Source organism: Lepidochelys kempii, chromosome 4, assembly GCF_965140265.1.
Source record: "Lepidochelys kempii isolate rLepKem1 chromosome 4, rLepKem1.hap2, whole genome shotgun sequence".
Lineage (NCBI taxonomy): Eukaryota > Metazoa > Chordata > Testudines > Cheloniidae > Lepidochelys > Lepidochelys kempii.
In genome coordinates this window covers 9,121,153-9,147,960 of record NC_133259.1, presented here as the reverse complement: position 1 = coordinate 9,147,960, position 26,808 = coordinate 9,121,153, and the positions used below count along the sequence as shown (strand labels likewise).

The 26,808-nt window shown below is 43.9% G+C and overlaps 1 protein-coding gene across 4 annotated transcripts in view; it reads left to right on the top strand.

Annotated features, from left to right (window-relative positions):
• The window catches only part of GSR (glutathione-disulfide reductase), a 33,248-nt gene that overhangs the window by 2,032 nt on the left and 4,408 nt on the right, over positions 1-26,808 (top strand). For 3 of the 4 annotated variants that reach the window (XM_073340305.1, XM_073340304.1, XM_073340307.1), the window contains exons 2-11: positions 1,662-1,688; positions 3,033-3,121; positions 3,698-3,767; positions 7,460-7,607; positions 11,003-11,057; positions 12,815-12,914; positions 17,954-18,040; positions 21,300-21,461; positions 22,147-22,258; positions 24,248-24,379. In XM_073340305.1, the coding sequence (XP_073196406.1) occupies positions 1,662-1,688; positions 3,033-3,121; positions 3,698-3,767; positions 7,460-7,607; positions 11,003-11,057; positions 12,815-12,914; positions 17,954-18,040; positions 21,300-21,461; positions 22,147-22,258; positions 24,248-24,379 (982 nt within the window). Of the gene's footprint in view, positions 1-779; positions 812-1,661; positions 1,689-3,032; positions 3,122-3,697; positions 3,768-7,459; positions 7,608-11,002; positions 11,058-12,814; positions 12,915-17,953; positions 18,041-21,299; positions 21,462-22,146; positions 22,259-24,247; positions 24,380-26,808 lie in introns of those variants that run through there. The other variant, XM_073340308.1, reaches the window with a different exon arrangement.

Below are 26,808 nucleotides of genomic sequence, written 5' to 3'. Positions count from 1 at the left end.
GAGATTTGCTGATCTTTCTAAGAACAGAAGCAATGCCTGAATATAGAGCTTTTTACACAAGATGATGATGCTACAATGTGTTGTGAAAGCTATTTACCAGATTCAGGTTTCTCCAGAAGTTGGTATTAAAACAATGCTAGTTAGTATCAGTTTATTTCTGACTTACAGGGTCAGATTGTTCATTGAAGTAATTGGTGTAGTCAGTGTATACCAGCTGAGGATCTGGTTCACAGCTAGATAAAATAGAGGATTTGTGTTTTTCGGATAAAATGGTACACTTAAAAAAAACCAAAATTTTCTTGTGCTAGAAAAAGCAAAGAGTAGAGAGGAAGGGAATATAGCAGAGTTCAGAGCTGTGTTTTGGTGCAACTGCAGGCATTTTAATAGACATCTATTTTCAGAGTCTCCTGAAAAAGTGTTTAAGTATTTTGAAGTACCTTTCCTTGAGACAGCCAGGGTAGTGGATCTGTGCAATGTAGGTGTACTAGCTTGCCTATTGACAGGAAAAAGGCTGTAAAGTTTTGATGAAGCTCTTTAGGAAGAAAACTTTTAATGAAAAGTATGAATAAATTTGTATAATAGGGCCACTAACTGGAAGGAAAAATCCTCATTTAATCTCCTGTGAGCTCCTAGTATTTCCTATACCTCTGCCACTCCTAAAAATAAGGTCAGGGTGAATTTTATGTCACTTGCCAGCTAGTTAAAACAGGAAATACTACTACTTTGAGGAGTGAACAAACTAGTATTGCATAAATCTGAAAGTAAAAGAAAGGACTGGCTTCACGGTGATTGGTTTAAACAGGTCTGTTTGGTAAGTATCTTGGTTTGAGGCAACTCTGCCCCCTTTCTGGTCTCTGAGCGCACCCCCTCAGTTGTTTGGCATCTTGCCTTTGTCTCAAGGTGGGATCTTGCAGTTTTAGGCTCTCAGACTGGGACCTCGGTATATTGCTCTGGGTACAACTGCTTATCAGCCCAAAGACGTGTTTGTGGGTTCACTGGCATTGTGTTCAATATGAATTTGTTTCAAGGTCAGAAGGTTGTGAACCCATAGAAGCTGACCCTGTCATTTGACAGACATCAGAGCACTATTAGCATAGTTACATTTTTAACAGTTGGAGAAACTGAGCCACAAAAGGGGTTCATTGAAAAAGCTAATGATAGCTGAGATTAGAACTCAAAGCTGGCTTCCAGTTGTGTGCTCTGAACACATGGCCACTCCCTCAAAAGTTACACAGTAGTGGGGAGAGGGGAGGTATTAGCTGAGGACACTGAGCTATGTTTGTATTCCTTTTTAAAAAGTGCTATGCAATCTTTACTGTCCATGCTGAGCAGACAGGAAATCCTGTTCTGAATCCATTGAAAGGCAACAGCTTTAAAATGGGCACGGTACATGTTTTTAACCTACCTTAGAAGGGTGAAGGGCTGAGTTAGCCTTGTGGGATTGGAACCTCTGAATTTGGTTATAGAAACTAAAGTGTCAAACATTAATGTCTCTTTGCCCAACTCAAAATGACTTTGACAATTTCTGCATTGTAGGGGGTGGGAGAAAGGTGCAGAATTGGCATCAATTTTGGGAAGCTTTAGTTAGTGGACTTACCATTTTCTAAGTATTGTTTTATGATCATAATGTCACATGTAGACTTAATATTCTTCTCTCTTAGGTGAATGTTGGATGTGTACCAAAAAAGGTAGATTTTTTTTTTCTTCTTTCATATTGTCTTTGTGTTGAAATGAATGTATCTGCATCCGATTCTTCACAACACAGATGTTGCTGGGAGAGTAGATAAACTTAATAGGGTGTAGCTACAGTTAGGGACCCTTGCAAAAATACTCCACTCTACAATCCTTACTTTGCTTTTTTGCCTAAGGCTGAGTAGGCTGGTTAGACTGTTTCTAGGTAAAATGAATATCCAAAGGACAAATTGTGCTCTTGGGCCCATGGATGCAGGTTACACCAGGGTATCTGTGAGCAGACTTTGTTGTTTTAGTATTTTCCTTAGTCTCACAAAAGCGTTTTGTGAATGATTAATTCAAAACAGGCCATCATGAGCAGTGCTTCAAAAAGCATATGAACAGATTGCTCTGGACTTCAGAAACACATGCACTGCTTTTAGTTAAGTTTGCGCCCTTTGGGATGAACTGATCATGCAAATGCAAGATAGAGCACCTACTATTTTCCTATGGTACTATTTCAAGTCTGATGAGAAATGAAGAGATACACATCAAAAAAGGCCACTTTTCCATACGCTACTATGTGTATAAACTAAGTGCTACAGATATGAGTAAGGCTCTACTTGAATCACGAGATTCAAGTAGCTGAGTTGCGGACAATCCATGGGAAATTGTGGAAAAGTAATGACATTACTTGCGGTAATTTGGCAAAGGGTTGGCAGCGGGGGCTCCCGCTGTCGGCCGCCCAGGGCTGAGAGCGGGGGCTCCCACCGCCAAATTGCAGTGGAAGCCTAATATTGCAGGATCCACAATATCACAAATTAAGTAGGGCCTTAGATATGAGACTTCTTCTCCCCAATCCCCTCCAAATCTTTGTGGATTAGATTGTGTAGCTCTATGTGAGCGCACAAAGGGTGGAGTATAGTGCCAGGAGCCTCCTTCCCTCATGCCCCTGCACAGAGGCCAGACACAATTGGCTCTTTACAGTCAAGGTGAACACAAGGCTGTTCAAACAGTAGTGCAAGTCTCCCCAAAGAGAAGGATTAGGCCTAGGAACTCTCCCACCTCTGTACCAGCAAGCAGAGGTAGGCCTAAACAGGGCAAGTGCATGTGCAGTGGTGGCCCTGCTCCTGCAGAGCAGACTGTGCCAGCCTCACACAAAGCCTCCAGGAACTTCCTGCTGCATGGCTTTGGGGTCTTTAAGGCCTAACATTGCCCTTATTCATAAAACAATGCCTATTTAAAATAGTAATGTATGGAACTGAGTTGTTCCACCTAATCCATCTTGAATTACTAGACACAATTGATGCTTTTTTCATTCATGCTGTGTTGAATTACTGTTCTCTTTACCTCTGTGACAGGTGATGTGGAACACAGCTGTCCACTTTGAATTCATCCATGATCATGCCGATTATGGCTTTGAAACCCCTGATGTGAAGTTTAATTGGCGGTAAGTCTAAGATTCAGTATTCCAGGTGCAAAATCTTGTTTACGTGTATCCTTTTAAAGCACAATACATTTTATGTAAATATTGTATTTTCTTTATGTATAAGCAGTTCTCTTGCTGCTACCATGTATAACCAGTTCTCTTGCTGTGACCATGTCCACTTAATGCCCTAGGTGCACTGGGGGAGGAACAAGGCTTACTCAGTTGCTTGCAGTTTGGTTCCATGTCCCTCATAGCCAGTGTGGAATGCCTGGGCCCCTGAGCCAGCATTGCCAGTGTCATACAGGATGGGAAGTCAGCTGCCAGCAAGCTCTGGGCCTTGCTCAAGAAAATCTCTTGTCATTAAAGACATAACCAGCTATATAGTGGTTTGTTTCATGTGCTCCATGCCCCTGAATCCCACTTCCCTGTCACCTTCCATATCCCTGCAGTGTTTTCATTGACTTTGTCTGATGACCTTTGTGTTTGCATATCTAATGAGGTTGGATTTTAAAGCTAGCCTCCATTTTTTTTGCTGTGTATTCTTATTAGCAGCGAGAAAAAAGCTTATATAGTGACAGTGACTACATTTTATTGCAGAGTGATTAAAGAAAAGCGTGATGCTTATGTGAGTCGCCTAAATGGGATCTATCAAAATAACTTAAACAAGGTTTGTAAATTTTGGTTCATATACGAGTAACAAATCGTAAAATTACAGAGCCTCTTCTATGCCCCTGTAAACTGTCATATTTTCCCAGAACCTATGGAAGTGTTTCCAAGAGAGTTTGGCTTGTTTTTTTTTTATCTTTGGTCAGTGCAGGTTCCATTTCCAAAAGTTATAAAAACCCTTCTCCTGTGTCAAAGCACATTTCTGTGGTTTTAAGAATGATTCCCACTTTATTAAATAGTGAGAGCCATTTTTTCCTCCTATTCCCTCAGTCAGGGTAAGGTGGTGGTGCACACTACTGCGAGTAGATGCGGCCATGTATTCTACTTAGGTGTTTGTGCATGCCAAGTGCACTGAACCCAGAGAATTTTGCCTAGCAGTATCCGTAGAGGGGTGTGCTCATGCCTCGTGGCCACAGCCCCTTCCCTGGGTGTATGAGGCGGTGCTGCTCTGCCCCAAGCCACAGAAGACTTCTCTGGTTTGTCATGGCTAACCATCATTTTCAGTACATGTCCCTTCCTTTTGGTCTGTCTTCCATTCCCTGGGTGTTTACCAAATGTGTGGTTGTGGTGATGGCATACCTCCGGATGACTGGCTACTAAGGGGCAGGTCCAGAGAAGAAGTTCTTTCTCATGTGTGGATCACACTGCACTTACTCAACTGTCTGGGTCTCATACTAAACACCAGAAAGTCAACATTGGTCTCTACTTGGAAAATTGAATTCACTGGGATCTTAGAGTCTGAGTTCAAGAGTAGTTTTGTAGACTGACTTTTTCCAGACACTTTTGTCTCAGGCTGCAGTCTCAACCTTCCATGACAATTCTTGTGTCTGAGGTATTTGGGCCAGATGTCCACATGCACACAGGTGGTTCAATGTACAAATTGCCCTCTTCAATACCTGCACCCTCTTCAAATGTGGCCCAGAACAGTTTACCATCTGGCCCTTCATCCCTTAGACAGGTTGGTCTGCCTCCCTCCATTGACCCTGGACTTCTTGCTCTGGTAGATGGATCAGGGGAATGTATGTCATGGCATTCCCTTTGCCCGACCCTTACCAACCAGGACTGTTGTCACCAATGCCTCCCTGGTAGGTTGGGGAGAGCGTCTGGGGTTGCTGAAGGTTCAAGGTCTGTGGTCAGTCGGAGCAGGAAGCTTCGCTGCATAACAGTGTCCTGGAGCTTTGGGCCACCTACATGGATGGTCACGTTTTCATCGACTGCATCAAAGGTTCAATGGTTCACATACTTACGACAATAGCATTCTGGTGTATTATGTGAACAGACAAGGGTGAGCACACTCCAGGGTGCTTTGCCAAGAGGTGATCAGGCTATGGCAGTTCTGCATTGAAGAGAATATCACTCCGATAGCCAATCAGTTGCCTGGGATCTAGAATCATCTCACGGACCGGCTTGGGAGGAATTTTTCCCTGAGTCATAAGTGGTCGGTGAAATCCATGTTCTGCAAGTCATCTTTGCTGCTTGGGGCATGCCAATGATCAACCTGTTTGCTACAAGGGACAACAGGAAATGCAGTCTATTCTGCACTTGAGGGGGCCTCAGTCCAGGTTCCCTGACTGATGCCTTCCACATCAGCTGGCAGTCAACTCTCCTATATGCTTTTTCTCTGACGCTGATCATTCCCCAGGTCATCCTCGAGCTGAAAGCAGATCAGGCCAACGTCATCCTCATTGCATTGTCAAGTCCGAGGCAGTGTTGGTTTTCTGACCTTCTTGCACTGTTGATTTGGTCTCCCATATGCTTTCCTCTCCAGTCTGACCTACTCTCACAGAATCACATTTGCATCCTGCGCTCAGCTCCATATATCTCATTGCTTGGCTGCTTCGTGGTTAAATGAAGAGGAAGACCGATGTTTGTCGGCTGTTCGACAGGTCCTACTCAGTATAGAAGACCATCTACCAAGATGGCCAGTTAGAAAAACCTTTCCACTTTGACAGTGTGGTCATTGGCCTGTGGAGTTCAGCTAATCCTGGCTATCTTGGAGTGTTTGCTGCATCTTCAGCTGTTGGGCCTTCCAGTTAGCTTATTGAGGGAGTATCTAGTGACTTTCATCCACCCATTCGTGGAAGATGGGTGTTTTCCAGTGCTTGATGTCTAGATTCTTAAAAGAAATCCTTCGTCTCCATCTGCCAGTGAAGGATCTGGTTCCCTTATAGGACCTTAGCACAGTCTTAGCGGTTCTGCTGAGACCTTCATTCAATCCTCTGGCATCCTGCCTCTTTCCTCTCTGACAAAAACCTGCATTCTTCATGGCAATGATATCTGCAAGGGGAATGTGTGAACTGCAGTCTTTGAGGCAGAGACTCCTGACATGCAATTCCCCAAAGAAAAAGGGACATCGCCACCGCACCCAACATTTGTGTCTAAAGTGGTGTCTTGGTTTTGTTTAAATAGGCGGTATGTTTGCCTGTGTTTTTGTTCCTAAGCCGCGCTCATCTCCACAGGGGCAGCATCTTCGCATGTTAGACATCAGATGATGTCTAGCCTTTTATCTAAACCTTTTTGTGCTTTGCCGCATCTGTTTGTGTTGTATGCAGACTGTGAAGAGACGGGCAGTCTCCTCACAGATGTCTCTTAAGTGGATAACTTTCTGCATCAAGATAGAATACGAAACAGTTTTGGGTAGGCCCCGTCTGTGTGTGCGAGCTCATTCTACGAGCGCGAAAGCTACATCAATAGCGTTCTTAAGTGACCTCTCAATATGGATATTTGCAGAGCTGTCAGATAGTCATCAATATGTACGTGTATGAACCATTATGCCATTACTGCAGCATCCAGAGAAGATGCAAGCTTTGGGAAGACAGTCCTGCAGTCCTTGTTTAAATAGACTCCAAGCCCCATCTCCAGTGAGTGCTGCTTGTGAGTCACCTAAGTAGAATACAGGGCTGCATCGACTTGAAGAAAAAACGGTTATTTACTGTAACTGATTATTTATTTTTTTAGATGTGATGCAGACCTGTGTTCCACAACCCACCCTCCGTCCCTTTGCATCAGAGTCTAATCTCTGGGAGTTAGTGCAAAGGAACTTGGGGGTGGGGAGGGAGGGTTGGTGTGGCACTGCCTCATCTAGCCAGGGGAGGGGTTTTGGCCACAAGGCATGAGCACTGTCCCTCTACTGGTACTGCTAGGCAAAACTCTCCAGCTATGGTGCACCTGGTGTGCATGCATACCTGACGTGGAATACCTGTCTGGATCACATCTCAAAGAACCACAGTTACAGTAAGTAACCGTTTCTTACCAGCTTAGTCATGTTTTAGTTGGCTGGAGTTTAATCTTCATTAGCTCTCCAGAACATACAGTGGCTTCTGATGCAGGTTGAAGGCTTCCATTATATTTACAAACATTTCAGATTACTAGATGAGCATAGGCCTACATTTTCAAACTGACTCATGATTTTAGGTGCCCACGTGAGATATCGTAAAGGGGCCTGTTTTTTAGAGGGTGGTTTCTGAGCATTTTCTGGAGTGGGCACCCAAAATCACTAATCATTTTTGAAAATGTGGGCCATTGGTAGCACTTTTCAGAAGTTGAAATGCTGAATCAGAGAGTTGTCTTACTACTTTTCTGCCCTAATAATTTTGTCTTCTGCTTTGATAATTAGGAAAGGTTCATTCTTTCTCTAGCATCTGGTTTTGTGATTTATAGAATGACAGTACAATCTAAAATTTGTTTTTGTAGGCTCACATAGAAACCATTCATGGCCATGCAGCTTTTACATCTGATCCTGAGCCTACGGTAGAAGTCGGTGGTAAAAAATACACTGCTCCCCATATCCTGATAGCTACAGGTGGGCGACCATCAGTGCCCCATGACAGTGAAATCCCTGGTAAGTCTTTGAGTAACGTGATCAACATCATGGCATGTAAGTACTCCTGTGGGAGGAGATTTCATTTGAGTTACAACAGGACTTCCTATTTTTCCAGTGCAAATAGTGTCTCACCAGTACACTCTGGTGTCTCTGGCTCTCAGTGGTCTATAGAGATTGTAACCTTAGAAAGTACATTTGTTCTCAGCATTCTACGTTTCCCTGCCTCTTCTGAATGGAATTCTGGCCTACATAGAAAGAGATCTGATCCAAAACCTTCTGGAGTCAGTGGAAAGATTCCCACTGACTTCAGTGAGCTTTGGATGAGGTTCCAGGTCAGGATGTCTGGTTCATCAGTTCAGGTTTGTAAGGTGTGCTTGCAGCTCCTCCACAGGCAACTTGGACAGATGCCATGTTTGCCAATTTTCCCTTAAGCCAAATTGTATCTGCCTGTTCAAAACTGCTAATCTGTTTATTATGAGTCCAATATGCATGCCACTGAATGTCAGACACTAAATGTAGGGTCTTGCGCAGCTTGTTCTCCTTTAAACACTTCTGCTTTTACTGAGATTTCCACAAAATAGGAAGGAACTGATGCAACATTGTAGGTCAGCACAGAAGTCACATTCGATTCAACATGGACGTTGAACTTTGCTATCTGAGACTTTTATCACTTTGCATTTTTTATGGAAAGCATTCTGGTTTGTTATGACTGTGGAAATAAGAGAGACTGTTCCAGACTTAGCAGGCTGAAGGTGGACATACCTGCAAAGGGTGCTCGGAGTGACAGGGAGCGCTTTTGCCTGTTTATAATACAGAAAGGTCTGAAAGCTAAAGGGTTTTTTGCCCTGCTTGTTAGAAAAATTGGATCCTGAGTAGGCTGGAAGGCTCTGTGGCAGGGGTGTCCCATTTGGTGGAGAGTTCCAAATTACATTTTGAATTATGGGCCATGGACTGGGTCTGAATTTATAACCACATACTCCTTTTAATCCACAATGGATCTCCCACTGAGGTCAATGAGAGAGTTGCACAAAGATCATAGGTAGAGTGTGCCCTTTATGTAGTGATTAAACTCTTAGTTATTATTTACGGTCACATTCAGTATCACTACATGGAGAATCTGCTCCCTTTTGAGAGGACTCCTGATGTTTCTGCCCTTTGTTTTCTCCCTTCCCCATCCTCCTGTCTGTTTCTTTTCTTACCCTGACTTTGAGGGGGTGTCCTCTGTTCCTCCCTTGGTATTTCCTTCCTGGCAGCAGCTCCTAATTCACACCACTTTGAGAGCTTCTTTCCCAATCTATTTCCGGTTTCAGCTGTTAGAATGACCCTCAACAAAATAGTTACCTTTGTCTGTGAAGTGCATCTCTGGCTTTAGCGTTTATGTTCAAATGAGATTAATGATGGCAGGAGAGTTCACAGCTCTCAGCCCTTGTTTCAGGCTCCCTGTAGTCTCAGGCAGAGCTCACTGCATTTGCTCACATTTTAAACATTTTTTGCACCCATGAGGACTAAAAATGTACTACTTAATAATGAAAGCTGAGATTCTGAACAATCTGTGTGTCAGTAAGGGGACTACATACACCAAGCAGGCTTCACTCTTGACATAGTTCTATGGTAACTGAAGAGCTAGTATCAAGAGTCCAGAGGTAGAAAGCTGAGCAAAGGGATTTCTAGTGCCTGCTTGAAACTTTTTTTTATTAACACTTATTTAACTTCACTGACTAACAATTGAGAGGGGGGAAGTCTTTGTTAAAAATTCAAAGCCCTTCCCACTTCACTGAAGGTGTGAGTGGTCTCTTTATACCTCCCCTGAGAATTCTAGGAAGCTCCAGCAGAATGACATTTTTGACTTTAAGGTTTTGAAAAAAAAGAAAGAAAATCCTTCTTTACATATTTTAAAGACGCAAAACTGGTATTGATCTTAGTAGTTTTGAAACCTTACAGACCTTCTGAATGTCCTCAACAAAAATATTTGGAAACCCTTTCATTATAATCTTAATGTGTTGCTTTGGTTTAGTTTTTTAAGGGGGGAGAGAAATTAGAGGTCATTAGTCAGGTTTTAGTACCTGCTCTACCTTTCCCTGTTTTGTTACTTAAAACCACAGCCTGAAAAATCAAACTCTCCAACTTGCCTGAAGGCAGTAGAGATTTTTTCGTGAGTGAATGGAGCTGGGGAATTACTGGCTCCCTCTGTGGAAAGGAGGGGAACTGAAGACAGTGAAACCGCTTTTTGCACTGCTCTTTCTTTAACCCAAGGAGGAGGAAAGACAGGGAGCAGATCAGCAGTGGCAACTCTAAGAGTATGTCTACACTTTGAGCTAGACGTGTAAATTCCAGCTTGAAAAAACATAGCTGCACTAGCCTCTGGTTGAGCTAGTGTGCTAAAAGTAGAGTGTAGCCACAGTAGCATGAGTAGTGGGAGGAGCTAGCTACCCCAAATATGTGCTTAGCATCTTGGACTGGTCTGTACTTGGGGTGACTAGCTCCTCCTGACACTTAAACTGCTGCGGCTACACTCTATTTTTAGTGAGTGAGTTTGATCAAAGCTTGCGCTTGTATGTCAGCTCACGCTGGGAATTACATCCCCAGCTCGGAGTGTAGACATACCCTCGGTTATTTTGGCAAGGAATAGAGCAGCCTCTTAGGCCCTGCCTGCCCTAGGAAAAAGGTGTGTTTAAAGCCTGATAGGTAACCCATTACAATCTTAGTGTTCACCTCCACCAGCTAGCACAGAATGACTGTTAGTGTTAAACTACAACTTGCCTTGTTAAAACTACAACTACACTAGGACTGTCAATGTGTGAGCTAACATGTTAAAATACACTTTTTCCTATGAAGACAAGACTGTACTGACTGACTCTTGCAGGGACGAGGGAGCAGAGTTAATCACTTCTTGAGGGACAGCATTGATTGGGGTTAACAGAACTGGGGTTTTTGAGGGGGTAGAGAGAGCAGAATTGATTGGATTTGAGGAGGAATGAGTGGAGTTCAGCTGATTTTTGTGGGGTGATCAAACTGATTGAGGAGAATGAAAATGTATCAATGCAAATGAAATTTGAATAGCTTTAGGGACATGACTCTTGTGGTGGGCTTAGGCATATAGTCTCTTTGGGCAAGCAGGTGTTTGGGAAGTTTTTCAAACTCTGCTTTTATAATACTTTCTTTCAATCCTAAACTCAGTTTTGCAAAGTAAAGAGTGCCCTTTCTTTTCCACTGTTGATGGGAAATGAGCTTTAAAAACGAGTCAAATGTTTGTATGCTTGGGATTAGTTTGTATGTAAAGCTGATAAATGCTAATAGCAAGAAATGTAATCTAAACTAAACAACGTTGTGTTGAAATGCACAAATGCTAAGAAAAGCAGAGTTTTGTTACTGGGAGAGAACATGTCCTGGTTTGTGTGAAATTTACTTTGCAGGTGCCAGCTTGGGAATCACCAGTGATGGGTTTTTTGAACTTGAAGAATTGCCCAGGTAAGCAAACCAAAAAATAGACTCTCAGGACCAGCAAAATCAGCTATCTTAGGCTGCTTTCAGCATGCTCCTCAAAGCAAAACACGTGGGACTCCATTTGTTGTACCCTGCCCCCCCATTGTGCAGTAATTTATTCCTGTGCAAAATGGGTATAAAACACTGCCTGATCAGAAAGGGCCAGGACAGTCGTGATTCTGACCTCCGGCTTTGTGTTTATTAAAATACAGGATTTTTAAAAAAATTTTTTAATAACTACATTAGGGCAGCACAGGACTCTTTGAATCTTTGTTTCTTGTCTTTCATGTGCTGTGGAGAGGCATTGCAACTCATTGTCACACTCACTCCCCAGCGCAGTGAGTGGCAGAAGCAGGGCACCCAGCCACTGCTGCGCTGACCCCATGGGCAGGAGGTTTTCTGACCCAAACCTGTCACTTGTAGTCAGGTCATAATGGGTTGCAAGGCTTTAGTAGTCAGTGATGGTAGTTCACACTGGTCTAAACCCTTGATAAAGCAGGAGTAACTTATTTGGCACTGTTTTGTCACATTCTCTCCAGCTACTGCTAAAGCCGTATTGGAGTCCCATGCAACCTTCACACCCAGAAGGATAGTCCCAATGACTAAAATACTGGCTAGTGAGTACATGTACCACTACCTCCTAGTGTGTGTTGTGACAACAGAACCCACCTGCTGACAATCTTCCTTCACGAAGGAGGTTGCAATGATTTAAAGCCTATGGACAGTGCCCTTGGGATTATGGGAAGACTGAGAGATGGGTTCATTCCCATGAACGAGGGAAAGATATGAAACTGTAGAGACTCCATCCAGGGTGTGGCATCCTGTTCTGTGTGTTGTCTGTGCCTTTCCTTTAGCTTTTCTTAGATTCTCCATTTGGAGCAGAAAATAATGGATGGCAGGCCAACTGAGCCTCAGCCACTGGAGTGGCCTTGTGCCCAGCCATCTTGTACAGGGTCCCTAGTGGCTTGTCTGAGGACGCCTTGACTGATCCTGCTATTTTGCCTGTTTCACTGACCCTGCCTCCAACTCCCTGGTCTCCTGGCTGACCCAATGTCAATGGACAAGAGTGTCCCTGCCTGCCCAAGAGAGGATGCCAGCTTTTGCTTGGCATAACCACTCTGCAGCCCCACACCTGTGCCTGACCCTTAAATGGCATCTTGCTTTCCTTTTCAATCTTTCTTTATGTGGTTGGGGGGGAAATTGACTTAAAATCATAGCTTTGTAAGTGAGCCAAAAACAACTGTCATGGTAACCATATCAATACTCCATCAAAACAGAAGTGAAAGACGGCTCATTTTGTGAGTTGGTTTTCGTGTAGCATGTAGTTAATAAAATAGGTTTACAACATATGTGGCCATTGAGTTAAAGCCTGAGATCATGGGAAAGAACATACAATGTAGATCTAGCTGTGGGGTGCAAAGTCGCATGTGAAATAGACCCAGAATCCAGACATGTCTGGATTACAGGAGATACCTTGTCCTTTCGTTCAGGCAGTAAGAACCTGTGCCAAAGGTCTGTTCTGTTATCTCCGATGCTGCGTGTGTGATCTTGTTGCTTTTCATAGCATCATAGAAGATCAGGGTTGGAAGGGACCTCAGGAGGTCATCAACCCCCTGCTCAAAGCAGGACCAATCCCCAACTAAATCATCCCAGCCAGGGCTTTGTCAAGCCTGACCTTAAAAATATCTAAGGAAGGAGATTCCACCACCTCCCTAGGTAACGCATTCCAGTGTTTTCCTCAGGCGCAGCGTTGTTGTTGGTGCTGGATACATTGCTGTGGAGATAGCCGGAATCCTTTCCACACTGGGATCAAAGACATCCTTACTGATACGTCATGACAAGGTACAACAGATCATAATATCCAATGTTACTTGCTTCTCCAGTGATCTCAGTGCCAATTAAAAATAGTACAGATGCTTTCTCTGCCCTCACTGGATGAAAGCATTTTGGGCAGCTGAGGCAAATGAAATTGCTGGACAGAATAACTAGAAGCTTGTTGGGACTGATCATATTAATTTAGAGAAGTTGATTTGTCTTAGTAATATAAATAACATACAAAAAATTGTAGTGCAACATTCAGGTTGCAGAGTTAAAATCTCAATATCAAGAGATACAAAAAATAAATTTCTAGTAATAACTGGGCCATGTAGCATGTTTTGTATTTTATGGTCTAAAACATAATACTGAGCTAGACAGAAAAGAATAGAAAATACTAGAGAAGGTGTCTGTAATGTGGGTTACTTATTACTGCTGTAGAAACCTTAAAGGTCACTGTTAAAGGATTTCTAAACATTGTACTTGAGCCATATAAGTAAAAAACGTCTAGGTTTTTGTCAATGTTTTTTTCTTATTTTCTTCAGAAATAACAGAAATGACATGTCTGCTCCTCCCTGTTTTTTGCTGGAGGACTTCTTGAGGTTGTCAGGAGATGTGCATTGTTAGCTTTCTAACCACAACACAAGGGGTGTTGACTCTATCCATAGACTTCCTCCCAAATTTTCATTAGACGTTAGCGTTAAATAGGTGTAAACAAAAACAGAACTCTAAACAGTCTGTCAGTTACTCAGCATTCACTCCTCTCACTTTGGTGATGTTGTTTTACTGGGGCCATGTCTGTACACATTTTACACCAACTTAATTAAATGGGTTTGAAGTTGCTGTAGTTAGATCAGAGCCACCTCCTTGTGTGGACGCTCTTCAGTCTGTTTAAGAGTGCCTTGTATTTCTTTAGCTCAACTTAAGCTAAAGTGAGTGCCCACAAACGAGCTCTGTGACAGTCTGGGGGATGTGTCTGTTGGATTAGGAATTCCATTTTTGTTTTGTGAATGCCATGTATGATTATAGTCCTTGTGGATTAGTGCATAGGTTTTGTAGCAAGAGTTATGTCTGGGAAGCTGTGACAGAGCATTCAAGGGACATCAACATTGTTCCTGTATGGGAGAGTTGTTCAATGGGGGTTCTATCAACAGGGCCACTGACCTTGAAAGGACTTTCTACCCAGAAGCTGTGTGCACATGTGTGTATGTTTTGGAGCCTTGAAGTTTCCCGACAGAAGCTCATTAGTAAGAGAGGGAACAGATGGTTTTACAAGGAAGCTACCCTCTGTGAAGGGGTCGGCTCCACTGTCGGAAGCAGGAACGCCAGTGGGATGGTGAGCCCTAAGGACTCAGACCAATCCCAGGACTCTTGGGAGTGGTGAGGTCAGATGAGGGATTGAATTCAGGAGTTTTGTTTTCCATAGATCTGAAACAAGCACAAAAGAGTTAGAGTAAAGTGTAAGAAACTCCTTTGCAGTGCCTGAGTTACTTGCTTTACTGCCACATTGTCCCTGAAGGTTGTAAGTAGGAAATCAGAGCTCACATAGCCAAGTTGGAGTCTGGGGGGAGCTTGTCTAAGCAGCGGGGGGCTTAGGTGGGCTGTTGCTCTGATTCCAAAGTCTCACTGCCCAAGAAGGCTGTCAGAGTCTGCATCTCAGAGCGAGCCTGAGAAACCTAGCTAGGAACAGTGATCAGTCACTATCCATACCCGCAAGCCTAGAGGTGCATGGGATTCAGTGGTTGAATCCAGTCACAACAGCTGTGTCCATCCAGAGAGCAAGGACCAGCCCATATTGGTAGCCATGGCATCGATGGTCCCCTTTCACAGAGTGGTCTCCTTTTAAAACGTTCTTTGAACTCTCTTGCCCATTCACTTCCACTGGGAAATTTCCTGGCTCCAACCCGCTCCTCTCCACAGGCTTTTAGGCAGAGTCCATTCGAAGTCAGTATCCCTGTCAGCAGAACCCCTATTCTTTCTGTAATAGAGAGTCGTTCAGTGTTGATGTCCCTTGAAGGCTCTGTCACAGTTTTCTAGACCCAGGTTCTGCTACAAAATATCTGCTCTAATCCACAAGAACTGTTACAATCTCATTCACAAAACAAAAATGGAATTCCTAATGATACACACATCTCCCAACTATCATAAGGTTGATAAACTGATTTAACTTGTGTTTAGATCAGGTCTGGGCCTCCAGTCAACAGTATCTTCTGGAGTACACAGCACTTGAATTTCTGTCAGAATTAAGCAGAGAAAATCCTTGATGTTTTTTTTCCTTTTACAGCTTGCCTTTAACCTCTGCATTTCATGACTCTGATTTTGATTGTGCAACTTCTTTAATAATGTTTAATTCACCATTATCTTTTGTATTTAATGTCCTAGTTTTTTAAGAGGAGGAAATTATAAGGATACTGGACAAAACTATTTGCTGTTGCCCAAGTGCCATAGACATCCTTGTCGCAGTCTCTTTAACTGTCAGAGGCCCAGACAGAGTAAAACCAGTGGTGTTCTGCTGCCTTGGGTGGGGCAACAGAGCAGTGACATGCACAGAGGTCAGCCTACTGGGGGAACTTTCTTTGCTAGCCCAGTTGAAACTTTAGGAGAAAAGCCAATCGTGGACATACCCACCATGAACAAAGCACACTCCTGCACAGACACCCATATGCAGTGGATCTCACTAGAAGTGCATGTGTTTGGGCTGACACCTTCTTTGCCTTATCTCAGTTCAGGACTTTTTTAAAAAGTTTGAGCAAAATCAGTTCTTCGAGTGATTGCATGTGTGCATTCCACTCTTGGTGTGTGCACACCCCATGCCCAGTTGCCAGAAATTTTTTCCTTGGTGGGACCCGTAGGAGAGGCTCAAGTGCCCTGTGCTGCCACATGCTTCTGGCATTAAGGTTATTAGTGTTAGTTCGGTTTTTACCCCATCTGAGGGTTTTGGATGATTCCCAGTGAAAAGGGGTTGCTTGGTCACTGGGCTTCAAGCCCTGAAGTTCCTACAATAAGGCTATGCCCGTGAGTGACCTGCACTCAAGTTGTTTGAAGTGCCCTAGGGAAGCTCATATTGGGGAGCATCGCCAAATTTGCAGAGACTTTAAGGTTCACATGAAGAATGACTGAGAAGCCATGCTAAAGTTTCTGGTCATGGAGGCTGCCTTGAGACCTCCATCTGAGCCAGGTCAGTGAGACTCGGCACTGAATGCCTCAGTGTCGGTAATGAGTGCACCTCCTACCGTGCCTGAGTCCCAATACCATTCGCTATCTCCAGTGCCTAAGAAGAAGCATAAGAAGCAGATTGCCAAGAGAGGAAGGTCCTTGGCACCAAAGTCTGCTAAGCATGGGGGGAAAGAGTAGAATGCTGCTTGGGTACTACAGAAGATGGCACCGTTGACTGGTGCCGAGGCAGGTTCCGTCGAGTCCAGAACCAGAAGGAGCTCCCTCCACCTCTGTGGCACCACACTGACCCGACACTGTCTCAGTACTGACCACACCAGAGGCATTTGCAGCTGCCAGGGTCCTCCTGACGATGTCAATGCCAGTATTGCCAACAGTACAAGAGTCGATCCTATCAGTGCCAGCAGACACAGGAGAACCAGCAGGATTGTTACAATGCTCAGTGCCATGCCAGCTTCGTGTACCACTGACAGCTTGCCCTTTGGTACGGTCAAAGGGAAAACTTGCAATGTTTGCTTCTCTGTGGGCCTCTGCACCTTGGCATCAATCACCGGGTCTGTCTAGAACTGTGTGTCCATGGTCAGGGGAAGGAGAGTTGTCGTCTTGTGAATCAAGAGTTGGGTCCTATATTTCTCATCCTTTGAGCCACATCTGCTGTTCCTCCTCCAGATGTTTCTACCCTTCCATAGAGCTGGTCACAGGAGTACCATCGAGTGGTTGGCCAGGAGGTCACTGGGGGCCTATGCCTGTCAAGTGGCATCTTTGGAATCCAAGGGGGCTTTTCCTGGTTTCCGTGGCATCAGAGAGGCATGTGGCACCTACCCACTAGACAGCACCCATTCCTGACTCCGGTACCACGCCCAATACAGGACATCAAGTGCCAGCTCAACAAGACCCTAGAGATCAAGAAATGGAAGAAGAGCATCTGCAGCCAGTTCTGGGGTCCTCTTCCTCCTCCCCTGATGATGATGCAGTCTCAGGAGTGGGCAGGTTGCCTGCACCAGATGACTATAAGGCACGCCAAGAATTGTTGTAGGGTGGCCTTAAGTCTGGGCATACAGGTAGAGGAAGTTAAAGAATCCTCTCACCATCTGGTCAATATTTTAGCCCTGCCTCTCAGTGAGGGCATTGTGGATCCAGTTAATGGGCTGTGGCAGACCCCTGCATCCTTTCCCCCAACTTCAAAAAGAGCCCTATTCTGGATGTTTGTAAAGCAGCTACCTGGTCATTGGTGTGCACTTTCTCCTCCCACTACCCGATCAGCCAATACTGAAGAGATGATGCCAAATTTTCTCGAGCTGTACTACATTGTGTGTGTGCATGGACTCTGATCCCTGTGTCTGTTTAACTACTTGGGAGTCGCCAAGAGTGGCATGCACATGTGCAATCACTCAAAGAAGAGAAACAGTTATTAACCTTTTGTAATTGTTGTTCTTCGAGATCCCTTGCACATGTCCATTCCATGACCCCCCTCCAACCCTTCTTCTTCAGCGTTTCCAGAAAGAAGAAACTGAAGGGGCTCACGGTCTGCTGGCCCTTCATACCAGCACCAGCAAAGAGTGCTTGAGCCACCCTAACAGGTACCACTGAGGGGAAAATTTCTGGCAACTGCGCGCCCACACACACACCAAGGGTGGAATGGACATGTGCAACACCTCTCAAAGAGCAGTAGTTATATAAGGTTAGTAACCATTTTTTCGCTAAAGTAGTTTGCCCTTATTACCATGTGGTTACAGAACTATTGGCATGCTCACACAATTCATAACTTTTGTTTGATTGCAACAGGACAAGACAAGAATAGGTACAAATTAGAGGTGATGTGAAAGTAGCATTTAGATGGGAACATAGTAAATTGCATGTAATCTTGATGGATTGTATGGATTTCCATGCAGGTGTTAAGGACTTTTGATTCAATGATCAGCGCAAACTGCACTCAGGAACTGGAGAATGCTGGCATAGATTTCTGGAAGCATTCACTGGTACAGTATTACCCCCACACTTCATTATTTAGGTCTGAGTCTCTCCTATGGACCCATAACTTGATCCTTTTTTATTTCATTTTTGCTTAAAATGTCCTAATTTTCCTCAGCACTGTTACAGCATCTGATCATGGCTGTAGTGAGATATTCATATCTGATTACTATATTGCTAGTTTATCACTCCTATATCAATGCTTTGTAAATGCCCTATGTGGAGCTATATTTCATTTTCTGATATGTAATTCCACAGCAGCTCTTGTCTCTTGAACATTGTTTTTAGAGGTAGATGGGGGAAGGGGAACACACGATGAAAAGGCAGTTCTTTGGCTATCATCTATGTGAACCTTATGCATGGTGCACATGTGCCTTGTGCCTGCAGGTCTGGAACCAACCAGTGGAGCCATGTCTGTGCCCTACATGCACTCTTGTCTTTACACCCAAGGGCATATAGGGCAGTGTGGCCCCTGTCCTTCTCAGTTCCCTCTTACCATTTAATGTCACTGAATGAGAACTTAGCAGAGTCCATCTGCCCCTATAGTGGCTCGTTCTGAGGGAAAAGTCCTGCTCTTCAGCTTTTGTTGTTCTTACCTATTAGCGGTTTATCACACTGCAACACTGTTTCGTGTTTCTGCCCCCTTGGCCATGTGCTGTTCCAAGGCATCACTTTCCTGCCTCAGGGCCAAACATTACAGCTTCTCTCCTCCTTGAGTTGTCTTGGAGCCAAATCTATCCCCAGCACCCCAAGACAGAAGAGACAGACTTTGGGGTCCTCATTTTCTCCAGTGGTGTGGGCGAGAGCCACTCTGGAGTCTCCCAACGCAATAAGCACTCACCGACTGCAGATACCAGGTGGCTCCCTGGACCTCTATGGAATTGCCCCCTCTTGGGCAGTGTGGGCTCCCAATCTCAGCATGACAAACCAGACCAGGCCGTAGGTTGCCTTGGAGAAGAACCAGGTTGTGAGATGGAGAGGAAGGTCTAAATAAGCCACCATATGATGATCCTCCTGGCCCTGTCAGGTGTCATCGTCGTCCTCCTCCCTCTCACCAGACCAAGCAGTGACTCAAAGCACCACTGTGCCCTGCTGACTTTCAAGGATCTCCTGTGCAGGGTAAGAGACCCTCTGCCATGCTGGCAGCAGTGCAGGAGAAGTTCCACGTACTCTCAAACCACCACAACCGGGGAGACTGACCACAGCAGCCAACGAGGGTTCCCTGGAACCAGTTGTGGACCAGTGTGTAGGAGGACGGGTGGATGCTACTGAGCCCCTCAGAAGGGGATTGACTGTATCTTTACTTCACCTCTCCCCCACCCCTGCTTACCTTGTTCCAGAAGTCAGTGAGAAATTGGAACATCTAGGTGCACCATGATTAAGGCTAAGATTTTGTCATGGATATTTTTAGTAAAAGTCACAGGTCACGGGCAATAAAGAAGAATTTACAGAAGCCTGTGACTTGTCCCTGACTTTTACTAAAAATATTGCTGACAAAATGGGGAGCCCAGCTGCAGGGTCCACACACTGCCTGCAGAGGTTGGGAAGCTGCGGGGGTGGCTCCCACCGCCTGTGCGGGCTCGGAGCTCCAGGGTACTCCTGCCACTCGCGGCAGCCAGGACCTTTGAAGGACCCCGATGCCCGCAGTGGCTTGGAACTCTGGAGACCTACTGCACATGGTGGCTCGGACCTCCAGGGCCCCCACTGCCCATGGTGGCCAGGAGCTGCGGCCCCACCACCCATGGTGGCTGGGAACTCTGGGGGGCCCCTGACCTCAGGAACCTGCAGCTCCTGGCCAACAGGGCTGAATTCACGGAGGTCGCTGGAAGTTACAGATTCTGTGACTTCCGTGACCTCAGTGAAAAAATTGTAGCCTTAACCATGATCTGTGCCCCACGAGGGAGATGTGTAGGGATTGGACTGCTTGGCAGGGAGGCCTACTTCTCTGCAACCTCACACGTGAGGGTTGCAGGCTACCTGGTCTTACTCACCAGGCAGGCATAACTCTCCCTTGGCACTGGCTATCAGCTCCTTGACAAATTCCTAAATGACTGTAAAACAGAGTGGACACATCTAATATGGCTGTCTGCTCAGTTGCCACAGACGTAGCTACGCAGAGACCATTGAAGGAAAGCCATGCCACGATAGACTTGCCGTTCCATGGTCCTGAGCTCCTTCGATTGTAAATTGCCTGGGGCGGGGATTGTCTTTTTGTTCTGTTCATACAGTGCCTACCAAAGTGGGGTTCTAGTTCAAGACTGGGGCTCCTACGCACTGTGGTACATCATAGATTCCAAGGCCAGAAGGGACCATTGTGATCGTCTAGTCTGACCTCTTGTATATCACAGGTCATAGAGCTTCCCCAAAACTCCTAGAGCAGATCTTTTGAAAAAACATCCAATCTTGATTTTAAAAATTGCCACTGATGGGGAATCTGCCACAACCCTTGTTAAGTTGTTCCAGTGGCTAAATACTCTCTCTGTTAAAAATTTATGCTGTATTTCCAGTCTGATTTTGTCTAGCTTCAACTTCCAGCCATTGGATTGTGTTTATACTTTTCTCTTCTAGACTGAAGAACCCATTATTAAATATTTGTTCCCCATGGAGGTATTTACAGACTGTAACCAAGTCATCCCATACTTTCTCTTTGTTAACTAAATAGACTGAGCTCCTGGAGCTCAATCACTAAAAGGCATGTTTTCTAACCTTCTAATCATTCTTGTGACTCTTCTGACCCCTCTCCAATTTAACATCCTTCTTGAATTATGGACACCAGAACTGGACATAGTATGCCAGCAGCAGTTGCATCAATGCCAAATAGAGGTAAAGTAACCTCTCTTCTGTTACTTGAGATTCTCCAGTTTATGCATCCAAGGATCACATTAGCTGTCTTGGCCACAGTGTCACACTGGCAGCTCATGTTCAGCTGATTATCCATGACAACCCCCAAATCTTTTTCCGAGTCACTAATTCTCAGGATAGAGTCCCCAATCCTCTAAGCATGGCCTACAAACACCTCATACTCAGCTCAAAGTCTGTTACCATGTGCGATTTGGCACATTAACTACAAGTCTCTCTTTACATTTTGTTGCAAAACCACAAACAAATTTTGTAATTATTGGCATGGCGTTTGGTGTGTGCTCCAGTTATAAACAGCTGGATTTGATCTTTCATGTTCACTTTAAGATGGTTTTGGTGACAGTAACTCACCCCAAAAATTCCACTTTTAATCTTTTAAGCTTAATCTGTATTTGTGGTTACCAATAGGTCAAATCGGTTACCAAATCTCCTCTTGGATTGTTGGAGGTTACAGTGATATCCTCTGCGCCTGGTCACAAACCCACAGTTAGCACAATCCCGGATGTTGACTGTCTGCTGTGGGCCATTGGACGAGATCCAAACACTGAGGGGCTTAATCTAGACAAACTGGTGAGACAGATTTTATATCCTAGTAATTATGAAAATGCACATTGTATTAACTCCTTGCTTATGTGGCCCCAGTTCTTCCATGACTTACCTTTGCAGGAACAGAGCCCTGTATCTACATGGAGTTTAGGGGAGGACCACGGCCATGGTTATAATATAATCCCATATAATACTCTACACTTGAAAAGCCCTAGGCTAAAGAGGGTAGTATGAAAACAAACCCACAAATATTTAAGTATGAGGAAGTTTTTAATTGTATCTTCCAGCACTGACTGGAGACCTGATAGATGAATTGGGGCAGGGGTAACTCAGTGCCTTTGATAGCCAAATCATCTATGAATGATGACACTGCATTATAAAATAACTCTTGTCCTTGAATCATTGTTCTCCTGGGCTGGAGTTGAAAATGATGTAACTGCTGCAGAGGGTAGGAGACCAAACTATTGTTAGCACCACTGTTACACTGGTTGGGCCTTTAGAAACTATGCAAAAAATTAAGGTAAATATGTGAAATTTTTCCTATGTTTATTTTTAAACTTCATATTGCACAGTTAGGCTTCATATCTTGTAGGAATGTAAATGTCACTTTGAATAGGGTATGATACTATGAAATGGTCCTAGAGTCTGTCATTTTCCCCCCCATAATCCATAGTGTGTATATTAACATGGTTGCTGTTTCCAATATTAGGGTCTGAAGTTAGATGCTAAAGGTCACATTGTAGTTGATGAGTTCCAGAACACCAGCAGGAAAGGGATCTACGCTGTCGGGGATGTATGTGGAAAAGCACTCCTGACCCCAGGTAATAGGCCTTTGTTGCGTTGCGCTGTACTGCTGCCTAGGCTAGGGGATCCCGTACCTGTGATGGTATACTCACTTACCTACATTTAGCCACTAGGGGCAACATTTTCAAAAATAGATGCCAAAAGTTAGTGAGATTTTCAAAACTCCCTACGTGACTTAGGAGCACAAGTCCCCAGAGAGCCCAATGGTGGCAAAGAGAAACACACAAATTGATTTCAGTGACACTTCCAAGCCCATTTAAAAACAATTGAAACTCCTCTCCTTCCCCCTGCTTAAAGTGTGGGGGCGGGTAAGGAAGAATCTATTCTTCTTGCCCCTGCTGCTCAACTCCTTCCAACATTTTCAGAGGCTGGTGCTATAATTCCTCTACACTGTGTGTGATTTTTGGCAACCCACCTGACATGCCAGCTGGCAGAGGTGGTCAAGGTGCATGTCAGCTCATGCATGCAGCACACTAACAGTTTTAGGACCAGATAAGACACCAAAGGCCCTTGTCCTGTATCGTCTGTGTAAGATATTTTGGCTCTGTGTGTGTGTGTGTGTGTGTGTGTGTGTGTTCTGTGGCCTTGTTTTGAATGTGGCATGGTTCAGCAGGCTGCCCGCTCCATCTGGTGTCCTTATTATCCAGCCTTCACACTCATTAATGTCATGTTGAATTTAATGTTTGTGCATTAACATAGCTTAACTTGCAAACATACACCATATTTTTTTTGGCTGACTGATCCTCCCTTTGCTCCTGCCCAAGTTATTTCTGCACAGAACCTCATGCTGCCACTTTCTACTCAAGGCCATGGTGGTGCAGGGTTTGTGTCTCCTCTCCCCTCTGCCCCTCCAGCTGTCAGTGGAGGGAGCTGATACTTCCTCTCCCAGGAGCTATCACTTGCCCAGAGCTAGCTGAAGGTGTGTGCAAAGTGGTAAGGATGTGTGTGCACAGAGTTGGTGTAAAATGACCTATGATCACTACTACATGGACTAGGATATGGGGAAGAGGAGTGCAGCATGCATGGGGGAAAAAAAAAACAGGTCAGAGCCCATATAGAATAGGGACCACTCAAATACAGTTTCCCATGATTCAGGGTGGTGTCCTTATGCGGGTGCTGATAGTATCTGAGTGTTGGAAAACTCAATTTGTTGTCAAGCATAAAAACCAAAAGATGTAGGTGCTGGATATAGAAATTTGCGGAGCAATTGGGAAAGGAATTATTTTCTTGTTGAAAGTAGTGATGAAGCTGCACCCTGGCCTTGCTTATTCAGTTTTATTTGTGCCAAGTGGGTGTAATACTAGCTGTTGCATCACACATCACAAAGAGGAACATGATCCATACGCTGATGACTCCCACAATGACTTCCTATGGCAAAGTTCTAAAGCAGAAAAACAATGCTTTTCACAGAGGCACACTGGTTCAAACATTGAGCCTCTCAGCCATGGATGAGATTAATCCTGAATTTGCAGAGTTTAAGGGGGAAATTTTCAAAAGCACCTGTGGCCTCATCTACACTAGGAGGGTTTTCCTTGTATAGCTATATTGGCAAAATCCTCCATGTGTGGGCTTGGTTATTTCCGGATAGTTGCTGTGTCCCCAAACCAACATAAGCTATATTGCCATAAACAATTATGCTAGTATAACTTCGTCTACACTAGGGCTTATAGCAGCACACCAGTGTAGCTCTGCAGGTATAACTTAGGAGTAGACCAGGCATTTTCAAAAGTAAATTAGCTGCATAGCAGCCAAAATCTCACTGAAAGTCATGACAAGTCATTAAATGGCTTTCAGTGAGGCTTAGGCCCCTAAGTGATGAGTGATTTTGAAAATGTTACCCATCAGTTGCAACCTTCCCGTGTTTTTGTCCTCTACAGTCCATAAATATAAGGTTGGATCCTGCTCTGAAGCATCCAGTACAGGCCACTAATTAGATACAGGATACCTGTCTAGTGTTAGCCTGTGTTAGATGGTGTAAGCATGAATTCCTATTTCCATACTTACAGTTGCAATAGCAGCTGGAAGGAAACTGGCACACAGACTGTTCGAAGGCAAGCAGGATTCCAAACTCGACTACAGCAACATTCCTACTGTGGTCTTCAGCCACCCCCCAATCGGAACGGTGGGACTCACGGAAGGTAGGGTCCAAGTGAAAACACTGCTTTGGTGTCTCCTTTTTAATGTTCTGTGTTTCAGTAATGATAGCCATGACAAATGACTGAATCGTGTTGTCTTATAATTCAGTTTAGGGGGGGGAGGACAGTAACAGGATATGGTGCCTTTCACCTGTAAGTACCATGTTCATACTGAGGCTAGGTGTGTAGTGAACAGAAGTCACTTCCTCTTTGAAAGGCTGCGTGGCCCCTCTGGAACAAGTACCTGGGGCCTCAACTCAGCTAGTGGACATGTGAATCACTTAATCCCCTATTGCAGTCTGGCACTGAGACTTAAAGCAGTTTCAGCAAAAAGGCCAAGAAGAGAATGGATGAGAGACTATATTCAGCCCTGCAGGTAGGTCCTGAAAGTCTGGGATGGAGGCATGTGGTGATGCAGGAGTTTTAGTCTGTATTTATGTCTCACTATGGGCCTAACCCAACTCCCACTGAATCCTCCCATTGCCTTCACTGGACCAATTTGGTGCTGCTTTTTGCTAACCAGGACAGTATGCTAGATCTATACATATTTAATTAAACAATATAACTTAATTTTTTACTTGTAATTTGTGTCAAAACTGTATGTGTGGAAAGTCAATTAAAATGTACAAAACCAATTTTTGAATTTTGTTATACAAAACTACCTTAAATGTGCTGGATACATAAGAGGAAAAAAAAAGTTTATTCAAACAAATTTTGCATTTAAAACTTTTAACTGATTTATTAAACAAAGTATTCTGTAGTTGATTGATTGAACTGATTGATCACCATGTCTTTCATCATTTTTGAACTAATAGATCTCATCCCCTCACACTTAGTTGATATTCATAGATTGGAAGGGGAAACAAGCTTTCCTTCTTTTCAACTTTCAGTTGGTTTCTTAACTTTGAATGAACTAGTCATCAACTGAACTAGTTAAGTAAACTGATAAAAGAAAATATTCTCTATGAACCTGCAGAAGGAGTTACTGCTATCAAAAGATGGTTTAGCACTTCAACAAACTTTGGTTCCAGGTGCTTAGCTAGTGATTTCCATCAGTACGGTGGCTTGACTTTCTTTAAAACATGGCAGCAAACATGTACTGCTTAATATTATAATCTATGAAAATAATTTAAAATAAATATAAAAATAAGTTAGGCCTTAATACATGGTTATAATTTCAAATTTAATTTTCAATAGGTTTATTTTAAAAAAAATAAGCCTGTATTCAATTTTTTAAAAATCTGATTTAAATCCAGCTTTTTTTGCTTTTTTTTAATCATTTAAATCTTTGATTTTTATCTACCCTGTTGATCAGTTAATGTTTGTAAAGTGCTTTGAACATGCTAAGCCCAGTGTAAGAGATGGATATTTATTATTACGTCCCTCAGGAAGGAATTGTTATTGAACAGTTGGGGTTCATTTGTCCTTACCTAATATCTGTCAGGCTGACTTATAACTTATATTTCCAAACAAAAAACACATTGAGAGTGCCTATCAGTAATGTAAGAGAAACTACAGTGTACCTATCCCCAAACCAGGAAATTCATTGATAAGCCTGTTTTGAATTTCTTTTTACGTTTAACCTTAGGTATTAAAATATAGTTAGGGCACCCAAACAACCTTAAGTCTGCCCGGTAATAACAATAACCCATCGGGGTTATTACAAATCTAATATTATTTCAGAATCAGTTTAATTTCATCTAGGTCCACAAACGCTAAAGTGCCTTAATCATAGCTGAATGGCTTTTGCATGATGTCACTACAGGGCAGAGTTAAGGTTTCTGCTGAAAGAAAAACTTCTAAGGTATGGGGGACAAGACTATTAATCTTCAGATGTAGCCTGTGCACAAGATTTCAGTGAGTTTTAATCACATGGGATGCTGGATGAGTCTGACAGAGCAGGGTTATGGTTCTTTGGGTGTCCTTAACTACATTTCTTACCTTAACATGTTTGGTTTTGTTTGTAACTTTAACTGTGACTTCCTGGGTTCAGACTGCTTGGTTTTGCGATAGTTATGGTCACATTTTGGATTGCAGTCCAGACCAGTAAGGAGTTGTCACCCCCTGCACTGAACCATGGGTGATGCCTTAAATGCTCTGTTTGTGTCCAGGCCACAACAGAAGTCAGCAGACACACATGGGGTACCCTGAGTGTCTCTGTGCAGTGCAGCCTGCGTTCAGTGCTTCTGACCCCAGCAGCCTGCCACAACACAACAGCCTCACCTTGGTTTCCATCAGCTGTAGTTATACCTGGCAAGGTGACCTCAGTACACTTCCAGTCCCAAATTTCCCCAGAACCATCTGCCTTGAAGTGTTCAGCCCTCTCCTGAACCACTCCGATAAATAATAAGGTTTCTTTGCTCCTTTAAAGAGACAGTACCCAGCAGCTTGCCACATTAACTAGAGTTAACAATTACTTCAGACACAGCACT